Below are 20,937 nucleotides of genomic sequence, written 5' to 3'. Positions count from 1 at the left end.
CTGCTGCTCTCTGCCCAGGCACCCCTTCCCAATAAAGTCTCTTGCGTTGTCAGCACATGTGACTCCTCAGACAATTCATTTCTCAGTGATAGACAAGACCACCCTTTGGCCCTGGAAGGAGTCCCCCTTCCTGCAACATTACCAGTTCCAGTCCAGGGTCCTGCATTATAATCACTCACTTGCACACACCCTCCAGTCCCTGCATCCACCTGCCATATAGTCACCTATCGGAAGCCCAAGCCTAGCTTACAGTGGTGTTAGGATACTCTCCGTGCTGAGTACTCTAGGTGTACCTTCAGTCCTACTCTGCCAGTTGACCAAGCTCCAGACCCACTTTGCTATTCTTTTTTTTAATGAAGTGTATTTATTTGTATTTGGCTGTGCTGGATCTTCTTTGCAGGCTTTTTTCTCTAGTTTCAGGGAGTGGGAGCTATTCTCTAATTGGGGTGTGCAGGCTTCTTATTGTGGTGGCTTCTCTTGCAGTGGAGCAGAGGCTCTAGGGCACATGGGCTGCAGTAGTTGCAACACATGGACTCGGTAGGTTTGACTCTTGGATTCTAGAGCACAAGCTCAGGAGTTGCGGCACACAGGCTTAGTTGCTCCTCAGCATATGGAATCTTTCCTGATTAGGAGTTGAACCCTGCATTGGCAGGTGGTTTCTTTACCTATGAGACACCAAGAAAGCCCCCACGCTGCTATTGCTGACTGCAAACCACATTTCTGCTTTGCCAACTGGCTCTGGTCAGGTTCTTTCAACAGGGGCCTAGAGGGAAACTGCTGGCTGGAGGAAAAAGGAGAGACTTGTCTTGGTTTACTTCCTGCTTGTTCCTGTCCTGTTGGTGTCACCTCCTCCTGCTGCTTCATCCTGGTAGCAGCAGTTGGAAATTCCAGAAACCTCAGTTGAATCCAGTTGCAGTTATTCCAACACTTGTAGAACCAGCCTCTTTGTCTTCTCCCCAGCACCAGCTGAGAAGTGCCCCCTTCTCAGATATCAGCTTTCTGAGCCCCCTCCTTCAAGTGTCTACATTCTAATAGGATCATCCTAGGAGTGCCAGTTGGAGAAGGCAATGGCACCCCACTCCAGTCCTCTTGCCTAGAAAATCCCATGGACAGGGGAGCCTGGTAGGCTGCAGTCCATGGGGGTCGCGAAAAGTCGGACATGACTGAGCGACTTCACTTTCACTTTTCACTTTCATGCATTGGAGAAGGAAATGGCAACCCACTCCAGTGTTCTTGCCTGGAGAATCCCTGGGACGGGGAAGCCTGGTGGGCTGCCGTCTATGGGGTCACACAGAGTCGGACACGACTGAAGTGACTTAGCAGCAGCAGCAGCAGCAGGAGTGCCAGTTACTTCCTGCAGTTTAGCTAGAGTTCTTATTTCACCCCTCAAGTTACCTAGTTCACAAACCTTTGTACCTGATTAACAATCCTTAGTATGCTTTTTCCTGAGTGACCTGACCCCTCTCTTAACTTAGCAAGCCTTGGGGCTGCCTGCCAGTCCTCTAAGTAATTTTTTTCATACCTCTGGTCAGAATGTCAGCTCCTCACCCCAAAACATCCCTCTCAACTGATGACCTCCGTTGCTCTCTTTTTGAAAACACAGAAGCAATCCAAAAAGAATTTTCAGGTACACCCACCTACACACCTACCCATCCAGCAACATCTTTACCCTACTCTGCCTTCCCTCCTGTTACTATGGAAGAAGGGTCATAAGACCCCCATCTGAGGTCAACCCCGGCACTAGGGCACTCACCTGGCATACTTCTACCTACTTGAGGACACTACTCCAATAGCCCTTACCCCAACCCCCACCCCATGAAATCATCAATGTAGCCTTTCTTCTGGATTTTTTCCCATCAGCACTTATCCATTCTTTAAAATCTCCCATCTTAGGACTTCCCTGGTGGTCCAGTGGTTAAGAATCTACCTTCCAATGCGGGGCGGGGGGGGGGGGGGGTGGTGGCGCAGGTTTGATTCCTGGTTGGGGAACTAAGATCTCATAATGCCTCCGGGCAACTAAGCCCACATGCTGCAACTACTGAGTCTGTACCACAACCTGAGAGAAGCCGGCGCACTTCTCTCAGCTGAAGGAACAAAGTTCCTCCTGCTGCAACTAAGACACCAAGAGTTGTATCCAACTCTTTGCAACCCCATGGACTATACAGTCCATGGAATTCTCCAGGCCACAATACTGGAGTGGGTAGCCTTTCCCTTCCCCAGGGGATCTTCCCAACCCAGGGATCGAACCCAGGTCTCCCTCATTGCAGGAGGATTCTTTACCAACTGAGCTATCAGGGAAGCCCAAGACCCAGTGCAGCCACAAATAAATAAATAATTTTTAAAATTTGACTGCTAATCTTATACAAATATAATAATAAAAAAACAAAACCTCCCATCTTAAAACAGAAAAAGCAGTCTCTCAACCCACAACATTACCTGTCACATACCACCCCTTTCGTCTCCTGTCTGCTGTGTACTGAATGTTTGTGTCCTTCCAAATTCATAAGTGAGACCCCTAGTCCCCAAAGTGATGGTATTTGGAGGCAAGTCCTCTGGGAAGTAATTAGATTTATAAGCGATCATGAGAGTGGGGCTTCATGATGGGACTGGCAAAGAAGACACCTGAGATCTGTCTTGCCATGCCAGCCACAGAGAGAAGAGAGCCGACAACAAGCCAGGAAGAGTGGCTGCACCAGGAGCCCCATCTGTCTACACCTGATCTCAGGCTTCCAGGCCTCACAACTGTGAGAAATTTCTGATAAACCAGAAATTTTGGTATTTTTGTTATGGCCAGTTTCCTTGGAAGTTTCCTCTGTGCACTGTCAGTTTCTCTCCTCCCATTTCCTTTTGAACCCACTTAGGGCGGGGCGGGAGGGGAGGGAGGCTTTTCACATAGACACCCCCACCAGCCACCAGGACAGCTCTCATCAAGGTCACTGATGATGTCCTCCTGTTAAGAACTGGGGTTAGGTCCTGGTCTTCCTGCTTCTATTAGCATCTGATACCAGAGGTCACTCGTCCTTGGTGACCCTTCTTCCCTGGGTCCCCAGGACCTCAATCTCTCCTGGTTCTCCTTCCACCTCTGGCCACTCCTCCATCTCCTTGCTGCTCCCTCTCCTCCTCCCTGGACTTGAAGGTCTACAGGAAACAAAGCCCCTCTCGTCTTTATCTACACTTGACCTTTGCCATGCTCCAAACACGTCTTTTTTCTTTTTTTGGCCATGCCACAGGGCATGCAGGATCTTAGTTCCCTGACCAGGGATCAAACCTGCATCCCCTGCAGTGGAAGCACACAGTCTTAACCACTGTTCCACCAGGGAAGTCCAGACACATAACCTTAAATATGACTCCCCAAGTCTGTATGTACAGCATCCAGCATGGACTCCTCTCTAGTCTAGAAGGTCAAGATGACCACCTTCACCCCAAAGATGCAACCCTCAACTCTACATGCCCTTGCCCCCACTCTCCATCCTCAGCCTACCCCAATCCTGCATCCCTTCCTCTCCACCCACATTGGTCTTCCTTTCCTTCCTTCACATTTATTCCAACTTCTGGAACCTTGTACTTGCCATTGGCTCAGCTTTGAACTCTTCCTGGCTTTTCTTGTGTCTCATTTCTTCTCATCCTCCAGGAGCTCTGCCTATCCATGGTTATCTAGTGTGTCTTCAGCTCCACCTCCTCCCAGCTGCCCTCCATCACACCATCCCGATTCTTAACTTCAGAGTATTTAACATAGTCTGTCCTTGTTGTATTTGTTGATTTGTGTATTGGTGAACCTGGTTTGCCCATTTCTATGTATAGGGCCCATGGTGGATGCTCAGTAAATATTGATACTACTCAAATAGTAAGGCTGTAAGGTGGTCAGAATTGGTGACTCCGATGGTAAAGAATCTGCTTGCAATGCAGAAGATCCGGGTTCAAACCCTGGGTCAAGAAGATCCCCTGGAGAAGGGAATGGCTACCCACTCCAGTATTCTTTCCCGTAGAATTCCATGGACAGAGAGGAGCCTGACTGGCTCTAGCCATAGGGTTGCAGTCAGGACACAACTAAGCAACTGACACTTTCACTTTTTAAAAAAATGGTCAGGATTAGTTGAGATAATACAAGTAAAAGAACTTTGAATAGTACCTTGACCTGTAAACACTGGCCACTGTTACTATGACTTGGAGCACAAGGGCTAGAGAGGACTGTTCTAGCATTAACTTAGGCAGGTTGATAGGGAGTCCAAGGCTCCTTTAAAGAGGAAGTGAACATTCTTGTTCCAGTTCTTTTGCCTTAGTCACATAGGCTGCACAAGCAATAATGTGTCTTGCTCATGCTTTCCTTAAGCCTTGTGTAACAATGTATCTTGCCTGAGAGCTGGCTTTTCTTTAGATCTGGAGCTAATCATTACAGAGCAGTAATACATCTTACTCATGGGTATGTTTTACTTAGGCTCTATGTTAATGATTATAATTGTAACAAATCTTGCCTGGGAACCTGTTTCTCAGCAACACTGTATCTCTCCCAGAGGCATGTTGCCTGGAACCCATTCTCCCTGGCTAATCTTGGGTCAAATAGGAAAAGGAGTAGTCAAGGCTGTATATTGTCACCCTGCTTATTTAACTTATATACAGAGTACATCATGAGAAACACTGGACTGGAAGAAACACAAGCTGGAATCAAAATTGCCGGGAGAAATATCAATAACCTCAGATATGCAGATGACACCCCCCTTATGGCAGAAAGTGAAGAGGCGCTAAAAAGCCTCTTGATGAAAGTGAAAGAGGAGAGCGAAAAAGTTGGCTTAAAGCTCAACATTCAGAAAACGAAGATCATGGCATCTGGTCCCATCACTTCTTGGGAAATAGATGGGAAAACAGTGGAAACAGTGTCAGACTTTATTTTGGGGGGCTCCAAAATCACTGCAGATGGTGACTGCAGCCATGAAATTAAAAGACACTTACTCCTTGGAAGAAAAGTTATGACCAACCTAGATAGTATATTCAAAAGCAGAGACATTACCTTGCCGACTAAGGTCCGTCTAGTCAAGGCTATGGTTTTTCCTGTGGTCATGTATGGATGTGAGAGTTGGACTGTGAAGACGGCTGAGCCCTGAAGAATTGATGCTTTTGAACTGTGGTGTTGGAGAAGACTCTTGAGAGTCCCTTGGACTGCAAGGAGATCCAACCAGTCCATTCTGAAGGAGATCAGCCCTTGGATTTCTTTGGAAGGAATGATGCTAAAGCTGAAACTCCAGTACTTTGGCCACCTCATGCGAAGAGTTGACTCATTGGAAAGACTCTGATGCTGGGAGGGATTGGGGGCAGGAGGAGAAGGGGACAACAAAGGATGAGATGGCTGGATGGCATCACGGACTCGATGGATGTGAGTCTGAGTGAACTCCGGGAGATGGTGATGGACAGGGAGGCCTGGTGTGCTGCGATTCATGGGGTCGCAAAGAGTTGGACACGACTGAGCGACTGAACTGAACTGAACTGAATCTTGTGTCAAACTTATCTCAGGATGTATGGCTTGGGAAAGGGTCTTGTAAAACTTTCAGTCTTGAGGTATTCTTTTTATTTATTTTCAGCAGCCAGCTCAAAAGTGTATAATGCCCTGCTCAATCTAGCAAAGTGGGTACTCTTCCTACCCTCTTCTGATCAGAAGATTTCTCAGTCCTTTCATTTCATTAAAATATTTGCTGCACAAAGCTCTGAGTGACTGAGACTGCATCTTTGGTTCTGGAATGAAACCTTCTTCAGAGACCACAAACTCGACACCTACCACCATAAGCTATCAACCCTGAAAAGAATAGGTATTTCCTGCCTAAAATTCACTTCCTTTCTTCTCCCTTGCAAACTTCTACTCATCCTTCAAAACCCAGCTAGAATATTATCTCCTAGTTTTTTCTAACTGATTAGTAAGATTGAATTGAGCACTTTCCATGGGTCAGGCTGTGGCTTGACCCTGGTTTCCGGGACGGGGTCGGGGGTGGGGTGGGGCGGTGGCGGGAGCAGAGACGGGGCTGCTCTCCAGGAGCTCAGGATGGCATGTGCAGAGAAAGCAGGCAATTTGGAGAAAATCACCCTGCGTGAAACAAGTATACGGCAGCCCAAGAAAGACAGAAGGGCCCAGGTGGAAAGGCTCAGCGAGTCCTCTCTCGCTCTCTCCCTCCCGAACCTACCTCTTCGTGGGGCACTCCGCTGCTGATGGGGCTGGGGTCTTAATTATTTGGAGGCTTGGGACGTGCATTTCACTTCATTGAAATCTGCCCTGATCACCGGGAGGTCCCCCTTTCTAACCCACCCCGAGGCTCTGAGAGGTCGGACGGGGGCCCCCAACCTGCCAAACGCAGCCCTGGCCTGCCAAGCCCTCTCACGTGCCTCCCAAGCCAATGGGTGGGAGGGGCGGCTGCTGCTCTCGGGCGCCCTCAACTGGCCGTTGAGGAAATAGGACCGCGCAGGCGAACTCCTGTCCCGGCCAAGTCCGACCCGACACAGCCAGCCTGGCCGGGGGGCCATACACCCCTGAGGAGCCCGCAGCCAGGGCCCTCGGGCTCCGCTCTGTGCGGCGCTCCGGCGACTCCGGGCTCGGGGCTCTGTCACCCCGGGCGGGATCCAGTCCAAGTTTCGAACCCTAGCCCCACGGGGTCGTTTCCAGCCGCGCGTTCCCGCCACACTCCTCCTCCGGGCGGAGGGTACAGTGGCCGTGGCCGTGGCTGTGACCGGGGCCCTGGGTCAGAGCGGTGGGGAAGCGCGGAGTTCATTCGGTGCAGGCCCTCGCGGCGAGGCAGCAGCCGCCGACCTGGGAAAGGTGGACCGGAGCACCGGGGGGCGGAAGGGGTGCCGCCTGCGGGTCATCCAGAGGACACCGGCAGGAGAATTCCTGAGGTGGGAGTAAGGGGAGGTTAGGTGGGGGGTAAAGAGGGAGGTCGGGCGTTGGGTAGGATGCACTGACCTTCCAGGGGCCGCCTCGGAGAAGTGGGAGGACGCACAGGGTCTGGCCTCTCTGCGCGCCTCCTGCCCATCCTCCCCGCCCCGGCGCGCTAGCCCCCAGCCCTGAACCCTAGCTGCTCCCCCGCTCCACGATCTCTGGACGCCGCGAAGGGTCCGGGCCGGACAGGTAAGGGGGACCGGCGCAGGGGAAGGGGGGCTCCGGATGCCGGCGCGGGCACGGTGAGAGCCCTCCCCAACCAAGGGCGTTCCACAGCCCTCCTGCGCTGTCCCTGAAGATGTCCGGAGCTATCTTCACGCCTCTGGAGGGCCCAGGCGCCCTGGACGGGACAAGCGGCCACCCCCTCGTGTGCCCGCTGTGCCACGCGCAGTATGAGCGCCCCTGCCTGCTGGACTGTTTTCACGAGTTCTGCGCCGGTTGCCTGCGTGGCCGCGCTACTGATGGCCGCCTCGCCTGCCCTCTGTGCCAGTGAGTGCCTGGAAACCTCGGAGGAGGGGCGGCTGGCTCCCTCTGGGAAGGGATCTGGGTGCTGGGAGGCCAAGACTCTTCAGGAAGAAGGCTGGGAGAGACTGCACCCAGCTGGTGCCTCTCTGCCAGAGATCGTGAAGGCTCCTGCCCATTTTACAAATCAGGGTAACTGAGACCTGGGATTATAACCCAAGGCCTCTCAAGATAAATCGGGGGGGCAAGGGCAGGCTAGAGTGCCTGTGCTGTGGAATTGGATGCTGCTGGAGTAGGTGATCTCAGCTCAGCGTCGGGACACTCTCAATGACTCGCTTAGGGGTCCTTAAGTCTCAGGTCAAAGTAGCAAGTTACATTGGCTCAAGCTACCTGTGCATATGTGCTCAGCTGTGTCTGAGCCTTTGTGACCCCATGGACTGTAGCCCACCAGGCTCCTCCTCTGTCCATAGGATACTCCAGGCAAGAGTACTAGAGTGGGTTGCCATTTCTAGGGGATTTTCCTGACCCAGGGATTGAACCCAAGCCTCCTTTGTCCCCTGCATTGCAAGTGGATTCTTTAACCGCTGGGCTACCAGGGAAGCTCAGGATACCTGGGGTGGCCCTGAATTTGCCTAATGCAGTGAGAGGGGCTTGAAGGGAGGCTTCTGCCTTTGACACCCTGAGTCGCCAACCCCCTCCCAGGATCCCTCCAGGGCTGGGAAGGGACCAGTTGGAGTGCGCACTGGCTGAAATATTTATAGATGTCAGGCCTGCAGGCACCCCACCTCCCACCCTATTTTTAGTTCCGCCTGGAATGTACACAGTAGGAAGTGGGTAGGGAGCCTTGGGGAAGGGGCATCTGGAGCTAGGCTGAAGCTTCTCCACAGGCACCAGACGGTGGTGAAGGGCCCCAGCGGGCTCCCTCCAGTGGATCGGCTGTTGCAGTTCCTGGTGGACAGCTCAGGGGATGGCACCGAGGTGGTGCGCTGCGCCAACTGCGACCTGGAGTGCGGCAAGCAGGCAGGGGCACCTGGGGTGCAGTGGGGAGCGGAGGGGGCCAGGCTGCACTGTCCTGATGCCATATCCTCAGAGAATCACCCAACAGCGGGCTCTCCAGCCCCTCTCTAAAGCACCTCCTATCCAGAACAGAGGCCCCATTTTACTGGTATGGAGACTGAAGTCCGAAACAACTCACTTGAACCAACAGTCTGCTAGGTGCAGGGGTTAAAGCCACTTGGATTTGGGGGTAGTTTACTGGCCCCCAACTCAGGGCAGAGTTGTGAAATGGAACAGGAAGAGCAATCCAGTGCACAGACCTGGAGTCCCTCTAGGGTCCACTGCTACCTGGGTAGCCACAAGCCGCTATCTGCAGCCAGAGAGGACAGGGGATGTGAGCACACTGTGTTTTGGGGGAGAGGTCATCCTGAAGGACCTGGGAGCAGAGGCCAGGTTTGGGCTGGACTGAGAAGTGCACAGGGGACTCTCTCTGGACTGTGGAACCTGGTCTGAGGAATCCCAGGAGGATGTCCGTACAGGAGCAAAAGGTCAGGGTGTGCTGGCAAGTTCTAGAATATATGCTACCCAGAAATACGGAGATAAGGAGCAGTAGGTGAGGGGCCAGAGGTAGGGAGAGCTTGAGGAGGAAATGGCCTTGAATGCCAAAGAAGTTGGGGGTCTGTGTTTTCATATCCATTCCTGGGATCGATGCCTTGGACTCTCAGCCACAGGGAAGGGCACCTGCACACCTTCACCCCTTTCCCCCTCCCAGTCAAGTCCCAACTTCAAATGGCTGGGGTGAACACAGCCATGTGGCTCCTATTGAGGGTGCCAAGAGGGGCTTGACAGGTCTTGCCCACGGGCACACATACGTTTCTGTTGTAGGTTAAATGTTTTGCAAATACAGTATCTGCCCTCCCCACAACCCTGGGGAACCCCCTCCTCAAGCCTGTTCTGGGTACCTCCCCCTCACCTACTCTCTGAACCTCGATATTCTCGTCTGTAAACTGGGGATACAGAGCGCTGCGCGTCGGGTTTACATGAAAGGGCTGCCGGCGGCCCTGCCCCTGCCGGAGACTCGAAAACACAGGCTTCCAGTTCACTGGCGGGCTGAGCCCAAGCTCTATCCGCAGGACGCGGAGACCACGTACTTCTGCAACACGTGTGGGCAGCCGCTGTGCGCGCGCTGCCGAGACGAGACGCACCGGGCACGCATGTTCGCGCGCCACGACATCGTGGCCTTGGGCCAGCGCAGCCGCGACGTGCTCCAGAAGTGCAGTGAGTGCGGCGTGCGGGGACGGGGCCGGCGCCAGGCGGGGATGGGGGAGGGCGCTGGCAGGCGCCCTCACCGCCGCCCTCGCCGCAGCGCTGCACTCCGAGCCCTATGTCCTGTTCTCCACCGACAAGAAGTCGCTGCTGTGCATCCGCTGCTTCCGGGACATGCAGGGGTGGGTAGAGGGCGCAGGAGGTGGGCTGGAGAGCGTCCCGGAGCGGGGCTCACGCGCGGGGTCCCTGCAGGGAGAGCCGCGTCCACTGCGTGGACCTCGAGTCAGCTTACGTCCAGGGCTGCGAGCGGCTGCAGCAGGCGGTGCTGGTGAGCGCGGGCTGCCTGGCGCCCCGGGGCCGGGGCTGGGAATGCGCGCCCCTAGGAGGCTGAGGCCGCCCTGTCCCCAGGAGGTGAAGGCCCTGCAGACCGCCACTCGAGAAGCCATCGAGCTGCTGCAGGCGATGGTGGAGGAGGTGAGACGCAGCGCGGCGGAGGAGGAGGCCGCCATCCAGGCCCTCTTCAGCAGCATGCAGGTGAGGGGTAGGGGGACTAAACAGCTACAGCCCAGAATCCTTATCAGCATGACCTGGCTGGGGCCCAGGCCTGCCCCAGCCCTCCTAGAGATTCCAGTGTAGCAAGCACTAAACTACTTTCAGGAGTTAATCTCAGTAGCCGGGAAAATTCAGAGGAGGAGCAAGGGCCCGCCCTAGGCTGGGGTCTGTGATGTGATGTGGTCAGGGAAGACTTCCCATAGGAGGTGACATTGGAGATGAGGCTGCTGGTGCTCCCAGGCGGGGGTAGCAGAGCTTGTGGGCTGGAGAGAGAGCCAGCCTAAGCAGCTGTGTGGCTGGGGCCCAGGAGCCTGGGAGACTGCTGGGAAGGAGCAGGGCCAAGTCTGCTCAGTCAGTTAGTGGACCGTTCCTCCCAGGACAAACTGTCAGAGAGGAAAGCGCTGCTGCTGCAGGCCGTGCAGAGGTGAGTGATGGCAGGTCTCCACCCTCTGCCCCTTGACCTTCAGACACCAGCTGGAGCCTAGGCCAGCCTCATCCCACCTAAGAGCAAGACATCCAGGTGTCCACTCCATGAGGGGAAGGCAGGGTGGCTCAGGGAAGGGGAGACAGGGAAGGATGCATAAAGCGGGTAGGGAGATGAAACCCCCCAGTTCTGAGGCCCCACCCAGGTGGGGGTGGGCAGCCCTCCTCTTGGAGATGAGGCTGCCTGCCCCTCCCCCAGCCAGTATGAAGAGAAGGACAAGGCCTTCAAGGAGCAGCTCTCCCATTTAGCCACTCTGCTGCCCACCCTGCAGGTAAGGAGAGCTGGGGGCATGGGGCTGGACACCCCGCCCAGGCACTGAGCAGTGTCCCTCTTGCAGGTTCACCTGGTCATCTGCTCTTCCTTCCTCAGCTTGGCCAACAAGGCCGAGTTCCTGGACCTAGGCTACGTGAGTGCCCCCAACTCCTGGGTCCCCCCTCCCCAGCAGGAACCCAATGTGCACATCTGAGACCCCCACCTCAGGGCTGGGCAGCCTGTTCCCTGGAGGCTGGCTACCTCCTCCACACTGTCATCTACAAACTACTTGGGGGCCAGCGGAGCCCTTTTAAGAGGACAGCAGGGAATTCCCTGGTGGTCTCCAGTGGTTAGGATTCTGCAAGGTTCAGTCCCGGGCGGGGGAACTAAGATCCCCCAAAGCCACCAGTGCAGCCAATAAATAAATAAGAGGACAAGCAGAGCCGGAGGGAGCATAAACCTCCTCCCCAAAAACACATAGTCTACTGAAGTCCAGACACCCCAACTTTTCCTGTCGACATTTGGGGTGGGGGAGGTTGGGGTGGACATCCGGCCAATCCCAGGGAGGATCAGAAGGCAAGTAACCGTCCTAAAGGCAGACTCGCCCTCCGGACCCCTCCCCTCAGTGTCACCCCAGCCACCTGAGAGCCCTCCTCTTTCCCCCTCCCCCGGCCGCAGGAGCTGATGGAGAGATTGCAGGGCATCGTCACGCGGCCACATCGCCTGCGGCCGGCACAGAGCAGCAAGGTGCGTGGGGGCGCGGGGAGCGCCGGGGGTGGAGGCACGGGCCGAGGACGCAAAGTGGGCCGGGGAGACCGCGGCATGGGGTGGGCCGCGGGCGGGGGCGCGGGCCCGCAGGGGAGGACCTACCTCACGACCTCATCCTGCCACCCAGATCGCCAGCGACCACCGCGCCGAGTTCGCGCGCTGCCTGGAGCCGCTACTGCTGCTGGGGCCACGCCGCGCGGCGGGTGCTGGGGGTGGCACTAGCACGTGAGCCGCGAGGGCGCCGGACCGGGAACGGGGAGGCGGGCACAAGATTTCCACTGGGGTGGGGGCAGACTTTCTCAGCTCACCAAGCTCCCACGCGGGAGCCTGCCCAGCCTGAAAGCAGCCATCCTGGTCGGAAGCCCACACAGATTGGGCTTGGAGCCGGGTCAGGGGTAAACAGGAGGACTCAGGGGCTGCCCCCAACCGCAGTTGTGCACCTGGATCGGGGTGTCTAAGCCCTGAAAGGAAGGGTAGCTTAGAGTGGGGTCTCAGCCACCGGAAGCCACAGGGGGTCTGACTTCTGGGAATGGGGGGTCAGTCTAAAGAGCTGGAGATCCCTAGGAGTTAGGAGAAATGCCTAAGCTGGGGTTGTCTGCCAAGGGTCCCAGGGCCCCAGGCATAGGAGACTGGGTATCAGGCCAAATTTGCAAGGTCCCGTGTGTGTGCATGAACTTACGGTGTGCTGGGGACCAGCCCTGAGGACATCCTGATGGACTCTTCTGCATGCTGGCATAACTCTCAACTTTTAAAAATACCCTGCTGATGTCATTGGTCTTGGGTGGACAAAGCCTGGCATCAGGTTTATTGAGGGCCCCTGAGTGGTTCTGGTGTGCCGCCTGGGGTGAGAGGCTGGGGTAAGGGAGGACCCTCTGGACCCCCACAGCCACAGCCACACGAGTTCTCTCCCCAGGCTCGCAGGGGGCTCAGGCCCCAAGGTGCTGAGGGGGCGCGGCTGCCCTTCCCCGGTAGGGAAGATGTTGGGGTCGCCGGTCCAAAAGCCCACACTGCACCGGTCCATCAGTACCAAGGTGCTGCTGGCAGAGGGCAACGACTCACCCTTCACGGAGCATTGCCGCCACTACGAGGACTCCTACCGGGTGAGGGGGCCGGGATGGGCCAGCGAGGAAAGGCCCCACCCCTTCGCGCCAGAGTGCTGTGGCCAGACCTCATCCGGCCACCAGGGCTGCCAGGTGCACCTCCACCGAGGCCCCCCGCAGCGCACGCAGCCTGCAGGGCACACAGGCAAACACCGGTCTCTCCCCTCCCCCAGCGCCTGCAGGCAGAGATGCAGAACCTGAAGGACCAGGTACAGGAGCTGCACCGGGACCTCACCAAGCACCATTCGCTCATCAAAGCTGAGATCATGGGTGACGTCTTACATAAGGCCCTGCAGGTGGACGCCCAGATCGCCTCGGAGTATGCTTCCGTGGAGGGCCTGAGAGCAGTCTTCCAGGAGGTAGCCCCTCCCAAGGCACCTCTCTCCCCTGCAGCCCCACCTGTCAGCATGTTGGTGGGCTACCCCCAGACAGAAAGTGGCGGGGCGGGGGGGAGGGGGCGGACTCGGCCTGGGGCCCCAGGAGGCCCTCACAGGCTCTGGAACCTGGGTCTCTGCTGCCTGGAACCCAGGAACTGCCTGGGAGCAACCTGTGGTTCTGAGCAGCTAGAGGACAGAAATGGCCCCGATGGAACTTCCAACTCGGCCATGTGCAATATCCAACTTACTTTCTCTTTCAGATTTGGGAGGACTCCTACCAGCGGGTGGCTAACGAACAGGAGATATATGAAGGTCCTGGGCAGCTGCTACTGAGTGCTCCCCTCCACATGCTTTCAGGGGCAGGAAGCCAGTTACCCGATAACCAGATTCAAACTCCCAAGCTCTTCTTATTTATTTGGCTGTGCCGGGTCTTAGTTGTGGTATGGAGGATCTAGTTCCCTTACCAGGGATCTAACCCAAATCCTCTGCACTGGGAGTGTGGAGTCTTAGCCACTGGACCACCAGGAAGTCCCCCACTTAGTTCTTGACTCACAGCTGCTAACTGACCCCCAAAAAATATATCTGAGGTCAGAATTCAGTAAGTAGGATGACTTTAGGAATCTTACCTCATGCTTTAATTAGAGGTAATCACTCAAATAGTTGGGATATTTACATGGATCGAGGCTGGAGAGTGAGGATCTGAAGCCAACAAGACCTAATGCTCTGGCCTGGGACCCCACAGCCCAGCTCCATGACCTTCTCCAGCTGAAGCAGGAGAATGCCTACCTGACCACCATCACCAAGCAAATCACACCCTACATCCGCTCCATTGCCAAGGTGAAGGAGCGACTGGAGCCCAGGTGAGGCTGGAGGTATTCTGAGGGAACCAAGATACTTCAGGATGTGGATAGAGAAAGTGCCACACCATTGGAAGAGTTCCTGTCAGGGAAGTGGGCCAGGTCATGATCTGGGCAGGTCAGGTGCTGGACCTCGGCTAAAACACAGAATGAGTGGGCTGCTCTGAGTTTCTGCTTCTAGGCACACATCACCCACATCTTTACACTTTGGGGGTGAAATGACGATCTTCAGCTGATCCAGGCAGCAGGACACAGAGGAGAGAGAACTTCCCCAGCCCATGGTTAAACCAAGTCTAGACAAGGACCTGTACCAGACTCTCAGCACCATCCTTGGGCACAGGAAGTGTTACTGGGGCAGAGGGTTTCTTGGTGGCAATTCCTCAATGTGCCTGCCTCTCAAGTCACAAGCCCCAGGGTGGTTGCCTTGTAGCACTGGTACACAGTGGTCAGCCTAGATTCTCCTTCTACCACCCTCCAGGGGACTCCATTTGCCTTGTTCCAAAGTGAGATCTCCTGACTCCAATATGCCACGTGCCTTCGTTCATGATTTGGTGGCTCCAGTACTGTTGCCTAGAAAATTCCATGGATGGAGGAGCCTGGTGGGCTACAGTCCATGGGGTTGCAAAGAGTCAGACACGACTGAGCGACTTCACTTCACTTTCACTTTCTATCCTCCAAACAGCATCTTGAGAGGATAGGACAAACATGTTTTGAACAGCACAAGTCTGCTGTATCTTTCTTTCTTTTTATCTTTTGGTCATACTGTGAGACATGTGGGATCTTATTCCCAATCAGGGATTGAACAGTTGTCCCCTGCATTGGAACGCTGGAGTCTTAACCACTAGACCTTCAGGGAAGTTCCTGTAGTATCTTTATTCTGCCTTAGTGCTTGACTGACTGATAGTTATGCTGGGTATTGAATTCTAAATGGAAATTCTAGATTGGGTATTATCTCCTTTAAAGGCAATGCTCTATTGCCTTCCAGCTTCCAAGGTTGTCTTTGAGAAGTCTGAAAGCATTTTGATTCCTAATCCTTGTAATGTGACCTACTTATTCTCTTTAGAAGCTTGTGGAATCTTCTCTGTTCCCAGTGTTATAAAATTTCACATTGGTGCAGGTCTAGCTATAGTCCATGGGGTTGCAAAGAATAGGACGTGACTTAGCAAGTAAACAATAGCAAACGTTCTGTCCATTGGGTACCAGTCGGTCCTTTCAATCTGGAAATACGTGTCCTTGTCTGGGCATGTTTCTTTTTGAACTGGTTAATTGATTTTCTCCACTTTCTGAAATTCTTATTGAATACTGGCCTTCTGTGGCTGGTCCTCTGATTTGCCTTCCCTTTTCAGTCCTTTTTTTTTCCATCTCTTCATTAATCCGCCATACTTTCTGGGAGATTTCTTCTTTTATCTTCCAGCTTGTCTATTGAGTTCATTTTTGAAGAAAATTTCCAAGAGCTCTTTTATTTTAAACAATATATTTATTTGGCTGCACTGGGTCTTAGTTCCAGCACGTGGGATCTTAGATCTTCATTACTGCATTGTGATCTTTAGCTGTGGCACTTGAACTCTTAGGTGTGGCATGTGGGATCTAGTTCCCAGACCAGGGATTGAACCCATGCTCCCCACATTGAGAGCACAGAGACCACTGGACCACCAAGGTGGTCCCCAAGAGCTCTTTTAAATGTTATAAATTGGCTTTCACTTCCAAAGAGGTGTTTTTGGTACTTTGACTGCTCTAGTTACATAGCATTCTGTTGTTTCATGGACACGATAGAGCTGATAGACTTTTTTTTTTTTTTTTTAAGTTTCCTTCTCCATGAAGGCTGTTTTCTCCAAGTTACTTTACGTTTCGGTTTCTACCTTTCATGATAAAGGCTTTGGTCAGATGTCAGGAAATCTTTGATTGCCTCTTCATGTTAGGAGTGAGGTGGGGGAGAGCAGGCTCAAGCTCTGAGCATGTGGGTCATGTGAGGCATCTGGGTAAGTGGGGTTTTTTGTTTTGCCTTTTTTTTTTTTCTTTCTACTTTTAGCTGTTCTGGGTCTTCGTGGCTGCTCCGGCTTTTCTCTGGTGGCAGAGAGCAAGGGCTGCCCTCTAGTTGCCACGAGCAGGCTTCTCATTGAGGAGGCGTCCATTGTTGTGGAGCATGGGCTCAGTAGTTTCAGCTCCTGGACTCTAGAACATAAGCTCAGTAGCTGTGGAGCACAGGCTTAATTGCTCTGCACCATGTGGAATCTTCCCAGACCAGGAATCGAACCCGTGTCTCCTGCATTGGCAGGAGGATTCTTTACCACTGAGCGACCAAGGAAGCCCCATGATTCATTTTTTTTAATGCCCCAATGTCAGTTTTAGATCTTTGCCCAGTTTCCTTCCTGGAAGGTCACCATGTGGATCATTTGTCTGCACACCTAATTTTCTGGTTTTTAGTAGTTCTCATCTGTGTGTCATACCCTCCAGGAGACTAACCTTTCCGAATTCAGGGTTGGGGGGTTGCAGCTGTTCAGAGACAGGGATCTTAACCTTCACTGTCCTATTTCAGTCACAGCCCCTGAGCTGCAGAAGCAACGGGGCTGCCTGTTCCTGGGGCCCTGGGGATTCTGTGGTGGGGACTGGTGGGACCGCAGCTTCTCAGGTCTGCTGAATTAGTGGACACTTGTCTACTGCTCTCCAGCTTCCAGATGTTGCTGTTATTCTTTCCTGCTGTCAACCTGGAGAGGATTTCCCCCCTCATTGTTTTGGTCCCTTTACTAGTTTTAGTGAGTTTTGGGAAGGAGGGAAATTAAGAGTGTGTGTGTACAATTGCTGTATTCATCCAGAACTGCCAAGCCACTTTTTATTTTTTAACTTTATTACTTTTAAAAATATTTATTTACATATTTATTTTTGGCTGTGCTGCTCTTCATTGCTGTGCAAGGGCTTTCCCTAGTTGCGGTGAGCAGGGGCTACTTTCTAGTTGCAGTGCTTGGGCTTCTCATTGAGTTGGCTTCTCTTGTTGTGGAGCACGGGCTCTAAGAGCATAGTTCTTCATGGTTCTTCATTAGTCGTGGCCCATGGGCTGAGTTGCCCTGTGGCATGTGGGATCTTCCCAGATCAGGGATCGAACTAGTGTCCCCTGCATTGCAAGGCAGACTCTTAATCACTGAACCACGAGGGAAGCCCCAAGCCACCTTTTAAGTGACTACTTTAACAAGTCACACTGAGTGGTTGCACTCATCATAATTTTTGCAGTTTTTTTAAAATATTCACTTATTTAGCTGCCCTGGGTCTTAGTTGTGGCATGTGGGACCTTCATTGCGGCATAAGTCTTAACTGCAGCATGTGGGATCTAGTTCCCAGACCAGGGATCCAACTCAGACTTCCTGCATTGGGAATGAGGAGTCTTAGCCACTGGACCGCTAGGAAAGTCCTCCTCTTGCAGTCTTGATCAAATCCCTGTCCACCCAGGACTAATGAAAATGTCCTCTTAGGCTGTTCAGTTTACTCCAGATACTGTGTGATTCCATTTATAGAACCTCAAAACCAAGCAGAACTAACCTCTGGTGTTACATACAGTCAGGATGGACGCAATCCTGGGGCCCTCTGAGTGGAGGTGACATCGTGGTGTCACAGACCCCACTTGTTCACACTGTGTGCCCATTCTAAGCCACGGTTTTTCTGTGGGCATCCTTTCCCTTCCATGTGCCCTGCTTTGGTGAGCAGTTGGCTGCCAGTAGTGTGCTCCTGCCCGCCTGTAAGGGGCAATACCCTGGCAGTCACACCTCTGTAGGGAAGCAGCATCTGTGGTTGGTGTCAGTGAATAGAAAGGAGCTCAGGCTGGAGCCCAGTTCCTGGGGGTTTGGGGTGAGCAGGGAGGCTGCCCCTCCCCCTCTTCATGGACCACTTTGCAGGTTGGTCTAGAGTTGCCCTCTGCCTCCTCCCCTCCCAGTGCTGGGAACCCCCTTCAACCCCACCCCCTGGATATGCTCTTGCTCCATCATCAGCGACCTTCCAGCTACATCCTTTGACCTTGGAGCAACGATCATGAGCCTGGACTGTCTGTCGCCTCATCTCGCTCTTCTCTTGCTTCTGAGACACCCCACCTTCAGTGTGGCCTGGGGCCTGAGAGTCCTTTTGGGACCCTCCTGCCCACCTCTGTCCTCGTCAGCCCCTCCCCACACCTGTCACAATAGCCTTTTGGTTCTGCAAAGAAGCTGGACTGGCTCCACTTCCCCACCTCCGCCTGGAATGTTGTTGCTTCAGCTTGTTCCAGGGACGGTGTCACCCAGGCCTCAGCTTGAGCATCAACAGACAGGCCTTCCGGAACCCTCCTATTGAAAGCATGTATTGCTCACAGTCACTCCCCCCATTCGGACCTGCAGTGCCCCACCTTGGCATGTCTCTCTGACCAGAACAGGGCTCCTAGGAACACAGGGCCCAGCCTCTCTCGTCCACTGTTATGGCCTTGGCCCCCGGTAGACATCTGAGGCCCAAAGCCCGAGGAGGGCCCTGAGGGTATGCTCAGGTTAGGGTTTGTGCCGTGAACCTGAGCACATGCACCGGGCCGGCTCTGCTGCATCCAGACCCTGGGAACTGCTTTCGGTTTTGCAGGTTTCAGGTCCCTGTGGACGAACCATCAGACCATCCACAAAACACGCATGATGATGGCGTGAATGCCGAGGCCCCGGCCAGGTAAGGCGGGTCTTTTCAACCTGAGCAGGCCAAATGATTTAATCTGAGACAAACACAGATGATAAAGACAGACTTTGGGTTTTCTTTTGGTCCCTGCTTGACACTGACCAGCCCTACACCCTCGGCTGGGCCTCCGTGTATAAATTCTGGGGTTGCAGAGGTTCTTAATCTGGGTGATGCCTTCAAACCAGTGACCTCGTAGGTGATAGATGTGACTTTGATGGACATGACCGGAGTTTTGTAACCACAGATGGCCATGGCTGCCAGCTTCCTTCCCCACACACCTCTGAGCACCCTGGCTCTTATGCCATGTGACTCAAGGAAAAGTGACCGAGGGTTATTTCTTCCTTCATTGGAGCCACAGTGTTTGCCAACATACTTGCCAGGGGGAGAAAAGAATGTGCAGTAACAGAGCGACACTGTCAGAATCAGATCTTCTCGGGTTTCACTGGAGTTGTAGAAAATCAGAGCTAAGAGGGCCTGTGGGTGGGGAGAGGTCAGCTGTGTCCAAAGCCACCGTGGGGTTGGTGACAGAGCAGAAAGCAGCCCCAACCACTCCAGGCACCGCTTGGAGTGCCTGGAGTGGTTGCTTCAAGGGAGGGTCGACTCAAAGAGCAGGGTCACAAGCCTCTGAAATGGTCTGAACTGTGGACGTTTTTGCAGCTACAAGTCTTAGAAGCGAGATGAGTCCTTTAGGAGATGACATGGTGTGGTTCTGGTTCTGCTGTGGTCACCCCCTGGTGCCCTTTGGGAAGGCTTGCTGTTCTAAAAGCCTCTGGCTGGGTGGATTTTAGCGCTGGGACACCAAGGAGATGGGGACAGGAGCGGAGAGGGGGGTCACGCCTAGTGTTTCTTTAGGAGCGATCCAGTAAGTGTTGCAGAGAAGAAGGAGAAGAACTCAGAGCTGAGAAACAGCCGAGCTCTGGGCGGCCTTGCAGAGGAGCCTCCACTGAAAAACAAAGATGCGCCCAGACCCAGATCAAAAAACGGGGGTGATGCCCCCACCTGGAGGGAGTGCCCAGCTTAGCCTGGGACCAGTTCCAGGGTCAAGCACTTTGCGACAAGCCAATCAAGGTCAGGAGAGTGAAGAAAAGACAGTTCTCATTTTCTTTTTTTAATTTGTAATCATTTATCATCAATAAAACCCAGACACTCCGGCAGGTCCCTATTTCAGGTTCTCTGGCTTAGGCTAGACTTCTCGTGGTTCAGAGTCCTGACCCTTATCACAGTGGCTCCAGGAGGCATCCCAGTTCACCCTGCACCTCCCTGTATACTGGGCTGTGAACTCCTGCCAGGGTGCACCCTCTGAATTTCATGAACGAGCCTCTTGGACTAACCCACTGGGCAGCACCTACTCTGCCTCAGAGGAAGCCTATTCCTTCTGAACCATGGCCCCGCTGTTAGCTGGAAAGTTCTACCCCATCGTGATCCTAGTGCTGACTCAGCCAAGGGGAAAAACCTTCGCTCCAGCTTTTCTCACTGTGGGGCCTGGGCAGAGCTCATTAAGCAAAGAAAGAGCACCTCCGAACCCCTGTACCCAAGACTGTCCCCACCTGCTGTCACTCTCCTGTGTGCACCTCTGATGACGTTAAAGCACAGTTCACCCGCAACTTTGCTCCAGTGGTTTTTCATTCTTACCCAGTAGCCTTTTTGTCAAGTGGAACTTAAACAGAACACTTAAACATGAAAATTAACCTGCAAGACCCTGATGTTGGGAAAGATAAGGACAGGAGAAGGGGGCAACAGAGGATGAGGTGGTTGGATGGCATCACTGACTCAATAAACATGAGTTTGAATAAGCTCCAGGAGATAGTGAGGGACAGATAAGCCTGGCGTGCTGCAGTCCACAGGGTCACAGAGTCCGACACAACTGAGCAACTGAACAACGAACTGCATGACCTAACACTCAAAGTTCTCGCGGCAAAATGATGCCAAGAGTCACATCTTAAACAAATATCAGCTTGATTTAGTGATTCAGGTGGCTTTCATGTGCCAGGTGGGCCTGCAGGTCAATACATTGGTCCACTGGTCACATCAGCACCCAAAGTCTGCATACCTGCTGTGTGTAGGTCCCATCCCAAAGCATCACAGACCTCCACGGTGGTGGGGGAGGGGCGGACCTCTACAGTGGTGGGGGGGTATGGACAGGAGGAACACACCCCTTAAAGGGAGGAACTCAGAACAGAACCAAGGAGGCAGATACGTCTGGCTTTATGCTCTAGGTTCTGGACGTTAACTGGAA

General features: G+C 53.6%; 1 protein-coding gene across 1 annotated transcript; it reads left to right on the top strand.

The window, feature by feature from the left end:
• On the top strand, positions 6,458-20,294 carry RNF207 (ring finger protein 207). Its single transcript, XM_018060447.1, has 18 exons — positions 6,458-7,105; positions 7,193-7,405; positions 8,266-8,398; positions 9,508-9,652; positions 9,741-9,822; positions 9,893-9,968; positions 10,049-10,174; positions 10,570-10,616; positions 10,875-10,947; positions 11,014-11,082; positions 11,607-11,675; positions 11,824-11,921; positions 12,610-12,796; positions 12,970-13,155; positions 13,434-13,485; positions 13,916-14,033; positions 18,615-18,695; positions 19,554-20,294. The coding sequence occupies exons 2-18, from the start codon at positions 7,215-7,217 to the stop codon at positions 19,720-19,722; spliced, it is 1,902 nt and encodes a 633-aa protein (XP_017915936.1). The 5' UTR covers positions 6,458-7,105; positions 7,193-7,214; the 3' UTR covers positions 19,723-20,294.

The sequence above is a fragment of the Capra hircus genome, chromosome 16 (genome assembly GCF_001704415.2).
Source record: "Capra hircus breed San Clemente chromosome 16, ASM170441v1, whole genome shotgun sequence".
Classification (NCBI taxonomy): Eukaryota; Metazoa; Chordata; class Mammalia; order Artiodactyla; family Bovidae; genus Capra; species Capra hircus.
Note: the sequence above shows the minus strand (reverse complement) of the source record. Positions and strands in the feature narration are given on the sequence as shown.